General features: G+C 42.5%; 1 protein-coding gene across 1 annotated transcript; it reads right to left on the minus strand.

The window, feature by feature from the left end:
* Positions 1 to 3,990: 3,990 nt before the first annotated feature.
* Positions 3,991 to 18,172, minus strand: rab22a.L (RAB22A, member RAS oncogene family L homeolog). Its single transcript, NM_001097002.1, is given in 7 exon segments — positions 3,991 to 5,703; positions 7,573 to 7,682; positions 8,243 to 8,349; positions 9,392 to 9,463; positions 12,385 to 12,466; positions 14,908 to 14,987; positions 18,065 to 18,172. Coding segments are annotated over 7 exon segments (582 nt in total). The 5' UTR covers positions 18,101 to 18,172; the 3' UTR covers positions 3,991 to 5,608.
* Positions 18,173 to 19,387: the final 1,215 nt, after the last annotated feature.

Genomic DNA, 19,387 nt, shown 5'->3' on the forward strand with positions numbered 1-19,387 from the left:
TTTCAAAATTGAATATAAAAAAATAATCTGTTTTCTCTTTTGAGAAATGGATTTCAGTGCAGAATTCTGCTGGAGCAGCACTATTAACTGATTCATTTTGAAAAAAATTATTTTCCCATGACAGTATCCCTTTAAATACTAGCTCTCATAGTCCCTCCCCTCAATAAAACCAATTACAATCTAGCACATGTGTTACAACTGCCATATATCATCCACAGAGATAATGGCTTTGTTAAACTTCAAATGATCTATGTGTTAAATACGGGGCATTTAAAGAAGTATAATTTACACAATATAAAATAGTATACATATAATTAAATATAACAATTGACATCAAACATATAATTAAGTCCGAGTGGCAACCTGGTTTGTAGATGGAAAATCCAGTAAACCTCCCTTTTCTTTAATTTCATTAAAAGATCTCCCCCTCTGATACCTGTCTTGATTTGTTCTATTCCCTGTATAGAAAAGTACTGTAAATTGCTATCATTGCATTCATGAAAATGTCTAGTGACATTGGTTTTGTTGCTTAATTTAGTGTTACTAGATATAGAACAAATCAAGTCATCCCATATGTAGCTGGAGTGTCGGAGAAACTCAGGAGGATTTTTAACAAACACCACGTCCCTGTGTTTTTCAAACCTAGCAACACACTGAGACAAAAACTGGTACACCCAAAGGATCCAAACCCTAAAGAAAAAACAAAGCAACTCTCACAAGTAACACCTGTATCTAGGAGTTACATGACACATTGGATAATCCTATCACAGTAACTACACAGAATCTACACCTCTGTGAATTTCTTCACCTCTCTGAAGAGTTAGGGTAGGGGCACACGGCGCGATTTCGCCGCGATTCTGCGCTAAGCGAGTTGTCGCTGCGTTTTTTAAGCCGAAATAGCTTTGCTAACTTTGGCGCTGGCGTCAATGCAAATCGCGGCGAAATCGCTGCGCTAATTCACACGCGGCGATTCGTTTTCTATTGTCGTCCGAAGTTGCCTCGCTGGGCGTTTCCGGGCCACAGTAGAAAAAGAATCGCCGCGTGTGAATTAGCGCAGCGATTTTGCCGCGATTTGCATTGACGCCAGCGCCAAAGTTAGCAAAGCTATATCGGCTTAAAAAACGCAGCGACAACTCGCCCAGCGCAGAATCGCGGCGAAATCGCGCCGTGTGCCCCTAGCCTTACAATGTGCCATTGTGATTGGATTAGTGGAAGAGTTTATATGTGGAGAATTTCCCACACCAGTCAGTTGAACTGAAGAAGCTGCTCGGATGAGTAGTGATTACTCAGCAAGTCCAGTTGTTTTTAGATTTACCTATACTATGCTGCCATAGTTTTATGGTTTTATCTGTACAGGCTATGAGCAAAACATATTGTGGAGGCTGTTCCTTCTGAATTGTGCTTAGTACAGGGTGAATATCTGGCATAGTTTTACTGCATTGTTCAGGCAAGTAGTTGTATCTGGTGCTACTATGACTGTACTATGCCCCTATGACTTAGGACCGCACCCTCACTATTTCCATTAGACAAATACAAGAAGTAATATAGGCATTGTGGGCCTTTAAGCTCAGAAGAGCAGAGACAAGAAATGGGTATGTACAATGCATAGCAGTCAGTGATTTATTATACATGTAAAAAAATTTCACTTTTATTTCTCAGCATGTAAAGCAATACCAGTAACAGAGAGTCCATAAGTACTGCCATTACTCCCAGTGTAACAGTACTAACAGCTTGTCCCTATCCATGGAATGCTGACCAGGAAGCAGCACTATTTACAAGCGTTGCATTTGCGATTAAACATCAGTTACACTGAATAAACATTTCCCTTATTTAAAAAATAATATTTAACAGAGAGATTACAGTTGCCCAGGGCCAGCCCGGGATGGTGTGCAACAAGTATAGCTGTGATGCTGTGCAAAAGAATATCCCAGGTCTGCGTTATTAGACAAGCTAAGCATGCAGCGTATTGGCCAAAGCGGGTTATGTTATACAAGCAGAAAGCTGGTGCAGCAATTACCTTTAATTCCATAGTTTTGTAACACATATACCCAGTTGGTGGTGAACTTCATCTCCCAGTATTCCCTCTTGTCACCAACTATAAGTAGGGATGGGTGAATTTTTTCGCCTTGTTTCGCCGCGGAAATGACGCCCATAAACTTGTATTGCATAGTGCAAAAAAAAAAAAAAGACAGGGTTAAAAAAAATTTCGCCGTGCGTCAAAGTTTTTTTGAAGCCCAAAGACTTTAATGGGCGTCAGCATCGGGAGGGGGCGAAACGAAACGGGTCAAATTCGCCCATCCCTAACTATAAGATCAATTTTGGGCCAATTTGGCCCAACACAGTGAATCCAGAATGTGCAGCATCTGGATTTGACTCATTGCGCAGATACCCAACTACCAGCTGCTGCTGAACTACAGTGTCAAGGGGGATGCTGGGAAATGTCAAAGTTAATATAAACAGGGATACAGGCTGGACACTCCCACAGTATTACATTGATGGCAATAACAAGGACAGTCCTGCTGCTCTCTGTTAGATTGGTGCAACAAGCTGAGGGGGCTTGGGACAGGAATTGGATTTAAATAACCAGCCCAACTTAACTTTGTCTTAAAATGACCAAAATAAACATCCTCTGAAGGATGGAAGAAAAATAAGGTAAAGTGCTGCGCAATATGTTGGCCCTCTAAAAATACATGTTATTATTAATAATAATATTATAGATGCAAAAGGAAGGCCTGAAATAGAGTCCTGCATCGGGTCAGGTACCCGCGGGTTACCGCAAAAACCTGCGGGTTGCGGATAGAAGTTCCGGGTATAGACGCAGGTCGGTGGTTCTGCGGGTTAGCGGGTCGTGGGTTGGGCTGTGGGTCTTCTCAATAGCGATATTTACTCTTTTTTTGGGGTCACGTCTACTTCCGATGATGTCACTTCCGGTTTACAATGACAGCACTTCCTGTTTTACTCCTTTTTTTCTGATCACGATTACTTCTGATGATGTCACTTCCAGTTTCCAATGACAGCACTTCCTGATTCTTGATGGTCAGCAGGTCGCAAGTCCGGGTTGCGGATAAGGTAGTTGCGGGTCGGGTAGCGGGTCCAAGCGGGTAATAATGCAGGTTGCGGATTGCAGGTTGCGGGTACGGTACGAGTCCCAAAAAACGGACCCGCACAGGACTCTAGCCTGAAATACAGTAGAACCCCCCCCCCCATTTTATGTTTTAAAATCCAGGAAAATGTAAAATAAAGGAAATGTATTATGCATAATATATAGGTGGGACCGCAACAAAAAAAAAATTAAAAATGAGCGAAAACTTAAAATCAGGGGATGTAAAATTGAGGTTTCACTCTATGCAGATAATTGTATTTATTTGTCCTGTATCTGCTTCTGGTCTGTCTGTGTGTGCTGGGATTGTGGCTCATGAGCTGTGTGCATGTTTTCTATGTGATAAGTCTCTGCTGCACCTCACCATGGGCAGAAGATTCACAGTCGCTGCAGAATTAATGGAGCATTAATGGGCCAATATGATGGGCCACCCCAGACCGAGTTAGCAGTTTACTGGCCTGTGTGTGAAGCCAATACTAGACTTAGGGGTATATTCATCAAAGAGTGAAGTTAGAGATCGCCACAGTCCGCTAGAGTGAAATTCCGCCACTCTCCATTTATTTCTATGGGATTTTGAAAGGTGTATTTATCAAAGGGTGAACATTCACCCATTGATAAATACTCTTTTAAAAATCCCATAGAAATAAATGGAGAGTGGCGGAATTTCACTCTAGAGTGTCGATCTCTATCTTCACTCTTTGATAAATATACTCCTTAGTTGGGGATTGGGTATTATGATCAGAATGTTTGGATCAACCTAGAAAAAAACGGCAGACCAGTTGTCTACTTATATCCTGTGCCTGCCCGTGTGAGATGCACCAACAGGGTCTTATGAGAGCTGGAATGTCATAAGAAGAGTCCAATGACTGATATACTTACAGGACAGCAGCCCTTGGCGAGTTTTCATTTTTATTTATTGTACAAAATCCATTTACCTGTACAAAGCTAAATTAGTGACTGTATCTGCCCTACTGAATTTTACACTTTGTGCAACAACATAACAACACTGGGCATCTGGACTTATCTAATAACCCCACACACCCAGGGATTATAAATAAACTGCCAATGGGATCAGTGTAACGATCCTGGCCTCCATGGAATTCTAATGCTTATACAAGCTGTGCAAAACCATAGGGCAGTTTATAAGTTATAAATAGCAGAAAAAAAAGGATGACCTGCTCACCAGAAGGCACAGGGTTAATACATAAAGAGAAGTTAAAAGTGAATGCTAAGAAAATAATTTAGACCCCCAAATAACAGGGTTTAATACATTTAAGACTAATTGATGAATAATCAGTATTGTTCTGTGTTTCACTTCTGGACTAGGAATTGTTGCCCTAAAATATGCCGCGAAAATTAAAATTTCATATAAGCTTCATCATACTGAAACAAGAAACTTTCTAAATACAATCAATTAAATATTCTGAAATAATCAAGTTTAGCTTCACTATTCCTCTCTCAGCATCTGTTTCTCTTCATTCTGTCTTCTTGCAACATTTGGGTGTCAGATTTGGGTGTCATTAACCGTTAGATCCAATATATCTTATAGGGGGCTTACTTTCCTAGCAGATATTTTAGAGCTCACTGAAATATCTGATTCCAGTACAAACAAAAATCTAACAAAATAACGGCCTTTTGCACAAATCCTGCATGTAGAGAGACATGAAGTCTGGTGATTTTAATAGAGTGAGCGCCGATACATTTTCTAGGCAAAAGGAGCCCTCCTATAAGATATATTATATCTAACTGTCACTGATTATTGACACCCGACTCCTGCATGAAGAGAGAATGAAGAAAAACAGATACAGAGAGAGGGATAGTGAAGATAAACTTGATTATTTCAGAAATGGTCTCGAATTTTTAATTGATTATATTTAAAAAACTTCTTATTTCAGTGTGCTGAAGCTTATTTTAAATTTAAATTTTCGCGATAGTTACCCTTTAAACTATTTCAGTCCATTTGGTCCTCCATCTGATGTGGAACTGCAATTCCCAGTTATCCAGTGGCATCAATAAGCAGAAGTATTTCCCCCAATCCAACTGAAGAGAAGCATGCTTATGAGTAGGCAGGTTTTGTACTGAGAACGGGCAACTGGATATTGGTACCAAACCTTACGAAAGAGCCGACAGGGGGTCCTGCATTTTCCCGGTGAAGGTAAAATGACTGAGAAATGGATACAAAATGTAGAATGATAAAGTCAATCACAAAATCCATAAAAAATGTTGGATTCCCCAACACTCCGCTGTTAGTCAATGGGGACGTTTAGATGTATTATCATACAGAAGAGCTATTAAAAAGATGAATCCTTAAATGGACGGCACACTCCGTGGCACAAACAGAAAGGTGTTTTCCCTTTAGATAATAAAGGTAGAGGCATATACACACCGTGGTTTCCCTTATTGTGCTGCAAGCTGGGTATACATATTGGGAGATAGGGACGGCTGGCACTGCTTGGCATAAAAACCAACAGTCCTGTCTCTCATGTGAATAAGCACCAGTCCTTAATGTCAGCAGCATCGGCGCTCGACTTCTGACGACTGTCTCCTTAGCTTGAAACCTTTTCCAGAAGTGGCACCAGCGTTGGCTGAGGGGATCCTTTTACCTGCAGAGGCACAGATTGTAGCATAACAAACAGAGAAAATGGTCACGTACTAGATACATGCACAGAACATTTAATTTAATAATAAATTTACATTCTAAGGATTACTTGCCATTGCTTGTTGTGACTCTTGAAACTATAAAGCAGAAGTCAGCTGATAAACAGACATGTAAAGATGCAAGCAAGGCACATCGGAGGAGAACTTGACATTTGGCACACTGTGTAAGAAACTGCCATCTTGATTTTGTTATTTAATATGAAAGTTGTTGTTCAGGGAACTTACATGAAGCCCTGATTATCATAGCAAAGGTTTTCCTGTGACTACTAAGGCCTATGTCTGCTGTGGGGACCATAAAACTGATTTTGTATGCGAGAAAACTTGCTTAACAGGATGTAGGCAAGTTGGGGGTATATAACAGAATCTTGGCAGTTGGGAGGGTTTCTGTGGGGGCAGGTGAGAACCCCAGAATAAAAGAACGCTGGACAGAAGACAAGGGGGGGCAGCTGAGAGGAGGCAGCTAGAGAGCTGGAGAAGCCCGAGGAGCCTGGGACAAGACAACATGTGAGGCATGAAGACCAGAGGGGAAGGCAGAGATGAAGCTGAACTCTATTCCCCTGCCTTTTTGGTAACAACAATGTAGACTTGTGTAATGTGCAACTGTAAATATTGTAATTATTGTTTAGTCTAAGTGTAATAATTTATGTAGAACAATCAATTGATTTATTTTACAATATATCACTTTACTATACGTCGCTCATTGGTGTGGATTTATTGTCTGCTTGCTCAAAAGAACCAGAAACCCTAGTAAGTGGGTTGAGGTATGTTGATATTATTATTATTATTAATAATGATATAATAAACTATATAAACTTACAACTGTTTCAAGAGTTATTCCCTTTCATTAGGGGTTGACAGATGAGAAAGTGCAGGCGACTAATCTCCTCCGAATGCTTTCCCACCAGAAGCAAAGTGAATCACAGGTGGGAAAACATACAAGTTACTTTGACTTTCCAACGTTGCCTTGCGAAGAAACTTAGGGCGACTACGGAAAGCTGCAGCGACTCATATGTTTCCCCAGTGGCGATTCACGTTATTGCCGGTGGGAAAGCATTTGGAGCCCTGCCAGATGAGATTAATTGCCGGCAGCCGCATCCCTTTTTGCGTCACGTCCGCCGCTTTAGTTCCCACCCCCGCCACTGGCCGGTAATTTTTTTTTTTTAAAAGGTGGCAACCCTAAGGACAACTAATCTTCTCATCTGTCTGCAGCCTTAAAGAGATTCTGTCACGATTTTTATGGTGTAGTTTTTATTTCTAAATTACGCTGTTTACAATGCAAATAATTCACTCTACAATAAAAAAATATCATTCCTGGACCAGCAAGTTGTAATATTGATGTGTAGGCACCATCTCTGGTCATTTTGCCTGGTCATGTGCTTTCAGAAAGAGCCAGCAGTTTAGGGTGCAACAGGCTATTATTTCTCCTACTCAATGTAACTGAAGGTGTCGCAGTTGGACCTGGATTTTTACTATTGAGTGCTGTTCTTAGATCTACCAGGCAGCTATGGGTGGAGCCAAGCCGTCGAGGGGCTGGATTCTGACAGGAAGTGTAAAATCGGCTGGGGTTTAGTAATTATAGGGGATATGAGTGCCAGAAAGGGGCAGATCGGAGGTAGGCTGAGGCGGATTGATTGGTTATTACATTGCCAGTAAATTAGTTATAACAGCCACGACCTTGGCTTGTATTTTACTGGCAAGACCGGCGAGATACCAGCCGGGGGGAAACCCTACCATCACTAGAAAGAGACGTCCCACTAGCAAACAGGTGACCTAAAAACAACCCAGGGGCTAAAGTCATAGGGATTAGCACTTACTTATTTCTATAAACAGCTCATTAATGTTAATGGCGTTCTTCGCACTGGTTTCCACGAATACTGCGTTGATGGAGTCAGCATAGTCTTTTGCCTCTTTTTCCAAAACCTCCCTAAAAGTGGGGCAATAAGTAAATTTAAGTCATATGGTTGTATCAGTTACTTACGGACCTGCTGGCCTGAGAGGCCTTTGTGTAGCTTTGAGCCATAGTATTCATGTTTTCTCATTACAGGTATGGGATCAGTTATCAGGAAACCCATTATCCAGAAAGCTCCGAATTACATAAAAATCATCTCCCATAGACTCAATTTAAGCAAAATAATCCAAAATGTTAAAAATGATTTCCTTTTTCTCTGTAATAATAAAACAGTAGCTTGTACGTGATCCAAAGCTATAAGTAATCCTTATTGGAAGCAAAACCAACCTATTGGGTTTTATGTAATGTTTACATTATTTTCTTGTAGACTTAAGTAAATTACAGGAAAATTTCCGCAGGTTCCGAGCATTCTAGATAAAAAGTTCAATACCTGTATTGTCATTTTTCGGATAAAGGTGTAAGATTAAATTTAATAAACTGCACCAAGCCAAAAGTTCTGTTTCTAGGTCAGTTGCTAACCAACTGAGCAAACACATCCTCCAATCTCCTGTGGGTCAGTAACTCCGGGCCAGTACCTGACATCGTTGAGGTCACACTTGTTTCCTGCTATTGCAACCACAATGTTGGGCGGTCCGTGCTGCCGCAGCTCCTTCACCCAGTTCTTTAATGTTGAGAAGGTTTCCTGTGAAAAATTGATGACAGAAGTTACATTCTCATCCCCAAAATATCTATTTCAAGGGTCAGGGCACAGAGGCAGATTCGGGAGGTTAGTTGCCCTGTGACAAATCTCCTCTTCTTCAGGGGCGACTAATCTCCCCGAACTGCCTTCCTCTGCCGGCTAAAATCTAAATTGTCAGCAGGATGCCACTCAGATCGATTTGTTTTCCGAAGTCGCCTGCATTTTCCTTATCAGGAAACTTTGGGCGAATTCGGAAAACTAATCGTGCCAAGTGCCATCCTGCCGGCGATTTGCATTTTAGCCGTCGGGAAGGCAGGGGAGACAGTTTGGGGAGATTAGTCGCCCCGAATAAGAGGAAATTTGCTGCCGAGCGACTAATCTCCCTGTGTGCCCTGACCCTTAAAGGGGTTCAAACAACTAGTTGTTTACCGATAGATCACCAGAAATAACGACTTTTTCAAATTACTTTCTATTTTATATGTGTCACAGTTTTTCTACTATTAAAGTATGTAAAGTGTCTTTTTTCACCTTTAAAGCAGCTCTGGGAGGGGGGGTCGCCGACCCTGTAAACTGTTCTAAATTGATACATTTAGTTGATACATTTCTTATCTTTGCCCCTGCTGAGCAGAGTCTCTGGGTTTCATTACAGGCAGCTGCTAGAATTGATACAATAGTTGCTAATATTCCAGAGATGCTGCTGAGAAATGTATCAACTAAATGTTTAGAAATTGTAACAGTTCCGAATCTGAATTACTGACCTGCCAGACTCAAACACCACAGACAGGAACATTCACCTTTAAACTTAAGATTTTGGAAAAACAGTAAAAAATAAATAATGGAAACTAATTGAAAATTTCCAAATGTATACATTCTTTATCTGTCGTTTAACCTTCAGTATAGAAAATGTTATCAGATAGGCTAGTATTAATAATATTAGGGTTATGTCTTTTTAGTAAAATAAAGTTCTGTTTATATACACTTAAACCATTTCATGTATGTATAAAGGAAAACAAACCCAGTTATCTGCTATGCTGGGAGCTCTTACCTCTTTCGTTATATCATACACAATGATGGCTGCTGTAGAACCTCTGTAGTACATTGGGGCCAATGCACGGAACTAGGATCAAACAAAACCAAACATGATTGACTAACTCACCCTTCAACCCTTTAAGATACAGACTGTTAGCTTTACTGGCCACAAATGCCTTGAAGGATTTTATACACTTGCTCTAATTCTCCTGCTTCTCTTCTTTATTTCAGTGAGTCATGTGACACCTTTCGGGACCAACTGGGCCCTTTATCAAGCTTAATAAAGGGCCCGGAGGGGCCCAAAACGTTGCCTTTTTAGCTTACAGGCTAAATAAATCGCCATTTCACTGAGCAATATTTTATGCGTGCTTCTGGATTTTGTCTATACAAAAATAAAAAGGTGACCGCTACAAAGGGGAGAGCGAGTTAACTTGGGAGAGGGCACCATGGGAGAAAAGAGATAGATTTTAAAAACACAATCCAGGGATCAGGTAAACACAAGGGGCCTCTTTAATATAATGTGACTTAAGGTGGCCATACACGGGCCGATAAAAGTTGCCGACAGACCGTGTCGGCAGCTTATTGGCCCATGCATGGGCCCCCCTGACGGGCTTTACTGATCGAGATCTGGCCAAAAGTCGGATCCAACCGCTCATTACTATTCGTTAGGATCCGATCGTTGGGCCCTAGGGCCCATGATCGGATCAGCCCGATATTGCCCACCTCAAGGTGGGCATATCGGGGAGAGATACTCTCGTTTGGCGACATCGCCAAACGAGCGGATCTCTCCGTGTATGGCCACCTTTAGAAAAGAAGCCTTTCTTTGTCCTTTAAAGGGATGGCTCATCTTAACTTTTAGTATGTTATAGAATATCTAATTCTAATTTCCATTGGTCTTCATTATTTATTTATTTTTATAGTTTTTGGATTATTTGCCTTCTTTCTTCTTCTGACTCTTCCCAGCTTTCAAATGAGGGTCACTGACCCCAGCTAAAAATAAATGCTGTATAAGGCTACACGTGTACTGTTATTGCTACTTTTTATTACTCATCGTCCTTTTTAGCCCACCTCCTATTCATATCCCTTATTCAAATGAATGTATGGTTGCTAGAGTAATTTGGATCCTAGCAACCAGATTGCTGATACTGCAAACTGGAGAGCTGCTGAATAAAAAGCTAAATAACGCAAAAAATAATAAATAAAATGATAACCAACTGTAAATTGTCTCAGAATATAACTCCCTACATCATACTTAAAGTTAACGCAAAGGTGAACAACCCCTTTTAATACAAACATGTTATTGCAGGCAGCTTTGTGAGTGTATCTGTCTGCAGGCATATGAGAAGCGTATTACCCCTGGCAGTACAAGCAACACTGAACAATCAATATCAACGTTCCACCATGGCAAATTTAAAGATGCAATGCTGTGTAATAGTAAAACCAATAGTCCTAGAGTGGAAAGGGGCCCATAGGAGACAAGAGAGTGACTCTAAATAACTCTAAATGACATTACAAATCCTGTACAGCACACAGAGGAACCGGTTCCATGGTATCTGAAAGGCAGTCATGGAAACTTCTACGTAGAGACAGCACAACTTTATTGGCTCCTCCCTTCTACGCCTTTCTTGTGCCATTTAGAACAGGATGAAATAACAATACTCAGGGCAACAATGAGCATCTGGTTGAGGATATACCGAGCATTTAGGGCTAGTCCACACGGGGAGATAGGCACGCGTTTGCGGCGACAAAGCGCCGCGCCAGTCGCCGCGACCGGCGCAGGCGACAGGTTTGTATGGGCGCCTATGTAAAAACGCCTGTGCTAACCACACGAGGCGATGCGCTTTTCAACAGTCGCCTGAAAAAGCTTGGCGAGGCATTTTCAGGCGACTGTTGAAAAGCGCATCGCCTCGTGTGGTTAGCACAGGCGTTTTTACATAGGCGCCCATACAAAACTGTCGCCTGCGCCGGTCGCGGCGACTGGTGCGGCGCTTTGTCGCCGCGACCGCAAACGCGTGGCTATCTCCCCGTGTGGAATAGCCCTTACACTCGAAGACTGGAATGTCTATCAATAGAAATCAGTAAGTAGAGAGGTTGCTTTGTGCACTACAGCTTAAAAAGCTATTGTAATGAGATGCTTCATGTAACATCTTCCTCTACAAAGCAAAGTGGTGATTACAGAACATTTCTTCTTCGTACATTTGTTTTTACACATATCAGTGGGAGTTGTTGTATGGTTTCCCTTGTATCAGCAATATGAGCAATGGGGGCCTAGTCTTATTCTATATATCTGTAACCTTGCCATGAGCTAAGGGGGCCCAGCCTAAAGGCCAGTTAGGGGGAGATTTAGGGTGAGTGATTATGGGTACCCCTGGAACTATAGCAGAGCGACTGTTACCCCAATGTTTCTATATATCTGTAACCTTGTTATGAGCTAAGGGGGCAAAGACTGAAGGCCAGTTAGGGGGTTAGATTTGGGGTTAGTGCTATTTGTGCCCTGGGTACCCCTGGAACTATAGCAGGGTGACTGATACCCCACTGTTTCTATATATCTGTAACCTTGTTATGAGCTAAGGGGGCCAAGACTGAAGGCCAGTTAGGGGGTTAGATTTGGGGTGAGTGTTATTTGTGCCCTGGTTACCCCTGGAACTATAGCAGGGTGACGGTTACCCCAATGTTTCTATATATCTGTAACCTTGTTATGAGCTAAGGGGGCCCAGTCTGAAGGCCAGCTATGGTGAGATTTGGGGTGAGTGCTTATTTATGCCCTGAATATCCCTGGAACTATAGCAGGATGACTGTTACCCCAATGTTTCTATATACTGCATCTGTAACCTTGTTATGAGTTAATTAGGCCCAACATGAAGTTTGGGTGACATTTGGTGTAAGCTGCCCAACCAATGACCTATATCAGGAAGGTGTGCAATTCCAAATTGTGAGCTTTCTGCTTTCCCAGCCCTGTAGTAGATCTTTGCCAATAACCCTGAAATTCACCAAGACAGACAAACTTACACGCTCCTGACCAGCAGTGTCCCAAATGAGGAATTTATGGAGTTCGTTCTGATGTGGCACGGTCTTGGTCATGAACGATGCGCTGTAAATAAAAGAGATCATCACTAGAAACCAATAATCTGCCTTTTAGATATTCATGACAGATGCAAGACAATATTGCCGGAACAAAAGACATTTAAATAAAGACTTAAAGAGATTGATTATGGCTACAACAATGGCTGCTATTGGGGCCTAAAGCCTAAAAATGATCTTGATATAAATCAATAACTCACAGCACATGTAAAGCTAAGGAAATAATAATAATACAGATTGTTAGACAGATTTATTAAATATTTACGAGAAGCAGCTTAGCTTCTCAACAGCTGCTCAGAGCCCACTGAGCATGTGAGTGTCACAGACACTTTCCAAGATGATGACCCCCTGTGACAAGTTTGAAGTCCTGGATCATTGCTGCTATTGACAAGCTGAAGCTTTATGCTGGTGCAATAAGGTCATTATATAAAACTAGACATTAAGCCCGTTAAATTAACGGGCGCTAGAACAAATTCGCAGTAGCGCAGTAGCGCAATCCCATGGACACAGGGACTGGACGCAGAGACAATTCAACTTTATTATATAGGATATGGCATTTTTAACCACATTCATTTTTAGGGTTTAGTTCTCCTTTAACACTAGATGCTAATGATCCTGCAGGCTGTGTATTGATCCTCTGCATCTATAGCTACCAGGACGGGATCCATGTGCATAACAATATTTAGGTGTTCTAATACAACAGTTATGACCCATGTGCCCCTCCCTCGGTAACTGATTGGTTACTGCCTGGTAACCAATCAGTGGAAACCAAAAGAGCTGCAAAGTAGTATTCTGGCTATTATGTTAGACATCCAGTCACTCCAGCCTTTATACATTATATTTTTGCCTAACTAACTGTATTAGAAACATTTTTTATTTTGCACAGCCTATCTATTTACCCAGTTTTTATTTTTGAACTGAACAATTCCTTTAGGGTAAGGCCACACGAGGAGATTCGGAGAGATTTTGTCGCCTGGTCGATTAATCGCCTCGTCTTTTGAACTGAACTGCCTCAGCGTTTTCCCCCATAGGCTACAATGAAAAGTCGCCTGCGCTAATGCACACGCAGCGATGCATTTTCAATAGTTGCCCAAAGTTGCTTCAGTGAGACAATTTCAGGCGACTATAGAAAACGCATCGCCGTGTGTGCATTAGCGCAGGCGACTTTTCATTGTAGCCTATGGGGAAAAACGCTGAGGCAGTTTGGGGAGATAGTCGCTCAAAAGACGAGGCGATTAGTCGCCAGGCGACAAAATCTCCCTGAATCTCCTCGTGTGGACTAGCCCTAAAAATAAAGATATACCCTATATAAGAAAACAGTCAGGGAAGGAAACATTTTTTGAAGACATATTTTATTTAATTCCAGGTTTTTCACCATGGACAGCAGCAGTGGCATCAAGGGCTGCTGATTTAGACAGATAAAACTATAATTAATGGATATGTGCAAGGCAAGCCTGTTTGCTAAACTGCCTCCTACCTAATGACTAACACACCACAGACAATTCTATTATTAGCTGGCTTGCACACTTGCTCACTTCTATCCCATGAAATGATGAATCACATAAAAGTGTAATAACCCAGTGCTAGTGTAGGGCAGAGAAAAGAATTTTCCATACCTGCTAGAATAACCAGGAGGGAAGTGATTCTAACATGAAATGAATGCACAGTGGATTCCACTACTCTCATCAGAGAAATATTAGGGGGCGGGGTGGCTGCAGAGGAAACTTTTTAATTTTGACCTTCCATGCAGGGGCGTAACTACAGAGGAAGCAGAACCTGCAGCTGCAGAGGGGAACCAGGAGGTATAGCCCTACATAATAAGCAATTTCAACATATTCTGGTATAAAAGGGACAACCTCTGGTTATGTTGTGGGCCCTAAAATTAATTTACTGTGGGTCCCAGTATTAGAGTTCTGTGCGGAACCAATATGTTAAACCCGAACCCGTCCCGCAAGTACCTTATCCGTAACCCGATCCGCTGACCATCAAGAAACAGGAAGTGCTGTCATTGTAAACCGGAAGTGACATCATTAGAATTAGGCGGGATCAGAAAAAAGAGAGTAAAACTCGATATTGAGAAGACCCGCGACCCTGTCAGCCTGTGTCTATACCCGCTCCCAAAACTTCTAGTTTTTGTGGGTAACCTGCAGGTACCCGACCCGCTGCAGGACCCTACCCAGTATATCTAGTTATGCCACTGTTCCCATGCCAGGATGCAGGCCCAGATTTGTGGTGAGGCACAAAGGCCCGGGCCTAGGGTGGCAAAATTTAATGGGCAGCATGCGGCCCAGCCGCATCCTGAAATGTATGGGGAACGCAGCATTCCCCAGTGCTATGACAGATACCCACAATCGCGCGGGGAAATTGAGTGCGCCGATAGCAGGTGCTAGGACCCCGAGGCCGCAGGGCGCCCGGGATAGAAATCCGGAGCTGCCAGGATGCTTTCCTTACCCAATGGTCGGATTAATATTCGGGTCAAAACTGTCTTCTACAAATCTCCATACAATGCTGGACTTGCCTACGCCGGTATCCTGCAGAGGAGACAAAGTAAACATTAAAGGGGTGGTTCATCTTTAAGTATGTTACGGAATGGTCAATTCTAAGCAACTTTTCAATTGGTTCAGCTTTTAAATGGGGGGTCACTGACCCCATCTAAAAATAAATGCTGTGTAAGGCTACAAATGTATTGCTATTGCTACTTTTTGTTGTTTGTCTTTCTATTCAGGCCCTCTCCTATTCATAATCCAGTCTCTTCTTCAAATCAATGCATGTTTGCTACGGTAGTTTGGACCCTAGCAACCACATGGGGAGCTGCTGAATAGAAAGCTAAATAACTCAACATCCACAAATAATAACAAATGAAACCCAAATGCAAACTGCCTCAAAATATCACTCATTACTTCATACTAAGGGGCAGATTTATTTTGAATTTGTGAATTTTTTTTCACTCCAATAAATTCGAATATACTCACAACTCGAATGGGAGGTGATCTAAAACTTGAACGTCTAAAACTCGAACGAATATTACCGACCTGAAAATTTGAATCAAATTAGACTAAAGTCAAATTGAGTTTTTTCTATGAAAAAAACTCGAATGTCAGGAAGGCTATTAACATCTTCAAATGGGTCACTGGACTTCTGCCATAGACTAATACTTTAACTCGGCAGGTTTTAGATTACGAATAGTTGAATTTGAGTTGTTTCCAGGGTCAAGGTATGATAAATCTTGAATTTGGATTATTCTGAACTCGAATTTGGGCGTTTTGACCAAAAATCCAACTCGAATTGAAAATTCAAACCTTAATAAATCTGCCCCTAAAAGTGAATTTAAAAGTGAACAACCCCTTTAAGGTGCAGAAGAAGTAATGGCCAAGGGCTGCTAAACATGCACAAATTTTATTAAACTATTAAGCTTTATAGATCCAGGGAAAACTTGAGAAGCATTGTGTTAACCCCTATCTGTCTGGACTAACTGTCCAGAACCATTAGTTCACTTCCACTGTGCTGGAGGTGCTGGCCCTCTGTTGACCCGGCCGGGTCCCTTAGCAACAGCAAACTTATAGAAACAGCCGACTGCAAATACTGGTTGGTGGATCCGTTTCTATACGTTTGCTCTAGCTGTCCAGAACCTTCCCTGCAGTGAATCAGGGACCAATACTGGTTCTGTGCAAATAGGCCAAACAAACATAGAGGTTTTAACCTGACTCTAACCACAGACAAAGAACTCAGCAGCCCAATGTATGATCTGTATAGGAAAGTGAGAAATCAAATAAACAGCAAGGGGTGTATACGCCGATAATGAAAACAACATAGCAAAGAGAAAACACTCTCGATGAGGAATCAGTAATTATATTTATGCAAACCAGCCAACTGACACTCGTTATAAACCTGAATCAACAAAATGATGAACTCCTGACAAGGAAATGATGGAAGCAAAACCACAGAATGAGCAGAAAGGCACAAAGACACGTTACAATTGCCAATGGGTAATAGACAGCCTCCCAAAGTTAATATTTTGTCCCATTCCTTATGAGTGCCATGTCACTGACCTTACCCAGGCTGTTAGATAAATACGAGTGGGGTCAAAGCTGATTGATATCACAGTGACTGCTGTGACTGTACCCAGAGATATGAGACTCATTACTGAGCAGGAAAGCTTACACTCAACTCAAACTTTCTGAATAAATCAATAATATGATCAGTGGCCTAATACAACACATCAGTATATATGCCATAGCCTATTAACAAACAGCACAGAAAGGGGAGTACAGAGAAAGGGGAGTCCCAAACATGTTTGTATAGTCCTGCAGCGTTGGTACAAATGCCCCCCAGCCGTTGGGAATAAGGATATGAGCTATTGTGTAACCATCAACCTCAGTGCTGGTGAGAAGTGGGAGGCTGGGGAAGAATTGTAGCTGTTCCTGGTTAGGCATTACCTAGGTATCACTGCTACTTCCCATGAGTGCTACCTTCCCTCCCAATACAATTAAGGGCAAACTCAGTTCCCACCTGGCCCACACACAAGTAAAGTCCAATGTGCAAGTGCTTAGGGAGTGACACCCTTTAAACTAACAATCGCCTGTGTCCTGATAGCCATAACCCCGGCAAATAAACCTTTGGCCAGAGTAAGCCAACCAGATGTCCCTATAAGTGTGCACTCTAGAACTGTCTATGGTCAAAGCTCTGGGCACCCTCAGATAAACCACTGCTCACCCTAATCAGGAGTAAACATTAGTTGGCACACATGCCTAAAGGACAATTCATTTTTGGAGGGTATATGTGTCTGATAAAAGAAACACTATAAAGTCTTCTGTCACACTCAGAGGGCATCTTCATCCTCACACATGGAAGCACTGTCATAAAGTGCACTCACACACTGAGGGCAGCAAGCTGGCAGTCACATACATGAATAATGCCTGGGGGTAGCAGCTAGGCACAGCCAGGGAGAACGTTTGGCACACTCAGGGGGGCAGTTAGGCAAACACAGGAGGCAGCTACACTACTCACCAATACACTCAGGAGACACACACACTTTAGAAACAATGCAATTAACCAAAACTTACAGCCAAGTACCCACCCACCAGCACTCTACCCATGTGCCAACTCAGCCCCAGCCATCACTCCAAAACTCCAAGCTAGAAGCCCACTCAGCCTCAGCAATCACTCCAAAACTCCAAGCTAGAAGCCCACTCATCCTTAGCAATCACTCCAAAACTCAAAGCTAGAAGCCCACTCAGCAATCACTCCAAAACTCCAAGCTAGAAGCCCACTCAGCCTCAGCAATCACTTCAAAACTCCAAGCTAGAAGCCCACTCAGCCTTAGCAATCACTCCAAAACTGCAAGCTAGAAGCCCACTCAGCAAACACTCCAAAACTCCAAGCTAGAAGCCCACTCAGCACCAGCAATCACTCCAAAACTCCAAGCTAGAAGCCCACTCAGCACCAGGCTCCCAGCAGTCATCTCATTATGATCACTCATTCAGGGGCCCAACCCAATAATCCCTACCCGTTACTGCTACACCATCAAGCACATACCCAAGGCCCCTACTCAGTGACCACCACTATCTGTCACGCACACTGATGTGCCCCTACCCACAATGCCACTCACCCCCAGCAGACAGACTTTCAGCTCCCTCAGAGCCATGGCGGCCCCGGGTACAAGAGAACGGATCCCCGGCCTGCGGGAGCTCGGGCTCTGTCGGGAGAAACGAACAGCTCCGCCCGCTGCTGTGCCTCCGCCTTCCCTCTCCTCCTCCCCTCCCAGCACCGCCGGCCCCGCACCTCTCTCCTCCCCGGCTCCCCGACCCCTGAGTTCCCCAGCGCCGCGTCCGACTCCTGTCACTGCCGACGATACAGCCCGTAGGGCACCCAGTGTGTTCTTGCACCGACCCCTCTCTGCTGCTCATTTCTAACTGATTTCTCTTTACTCGGAGTTTCCACAAAATACACATTATTCCCATAAACGTCAATGTGCAGTACAATCTAACAGTATCATTATTCCTGACATTTATTTGTTACTCACCCCACTTATTACTATTATTATAGCGTCAGGGCATCTGCCCCTGAATTGGGCTGGACAATAGGGATGTGTCTTTTACCTTTAACATGTTTGGTTGACATTTAAAGGGGGTGTTCACCTTTAAATTAACTTTTAGTATGATGTACAGAGTGATATTCTGAGACCATTTGAAGTTGGTTTTCATTTTTTTTTTATTATTTGTGGTTTTTGAGTTATTTAGCTTTTTATTCAGCAGCTTTCCAGTTTGCAATTTCAGCAATGTGGCTGCTAGGATCTAAATTGCCCTAGCAACCATGCACTGATTTGAATAAGAGACTGGAAAATAAATAGCAAATTATTTTTCAGGCCCCCAAAACGTTTAGAGATTATGTTTTAACTAGGGATGCACCGAATCCACTATTTTGGACTCGACCAAACCCCCGAATCCATCGCGAAAGATTAGGCTGAATACCGAATCTGAATTTGCATATGCAAATTAGTGGTGGGAAGGGGAAAACATTTTTTACTTCCTTGCTTGTGACAAAAAGTTTCCCTCCCCACCCCTAATTTGCATATGCAATTCGGATTCAGTTCGGTCAGGCAGAAGGATTCGGCCGAATCCGAATCCTGCTGAAAAAGACAGAATCCTGGATTCGGTGCATACCTAGTTTTAACAATATTTATTGAAACTGTATATGAACTAGGGCCTCATGGGGCCCCTATATCTCCTGGGCCTCCCTGCAGCCGCAGGGTCTGCTTCCTCTATAGTTACACCCCTGAATAGGAGAGGATCTGAATAGAAAGATGAGTAATAAAAAGTAGCAGTAACAATAAATGTGTAGCTTTACAGAGCATTTGTTTTTTTAGATGGGGTCAGTGACCCCTATTTGAAAGCTGGAACAAGTAAGAAGAAAAAGACAAATAATTAAAAAA

This window comes from Xenopus laevis, chromosome 9_10L (genome assembly GCF_017654675.1).
Source record: "Xenopus laevis strain J_2021 chromosome 9_10L, Xenopus_laevis_v10.1, whole genome shotgun sequence".
Classification (NCBI taxonomy): Eukaryota; Metazoa; Chordata; class Amphibia; order Anura; family Pipidae; genus Xenopus; species Xenopus laevis.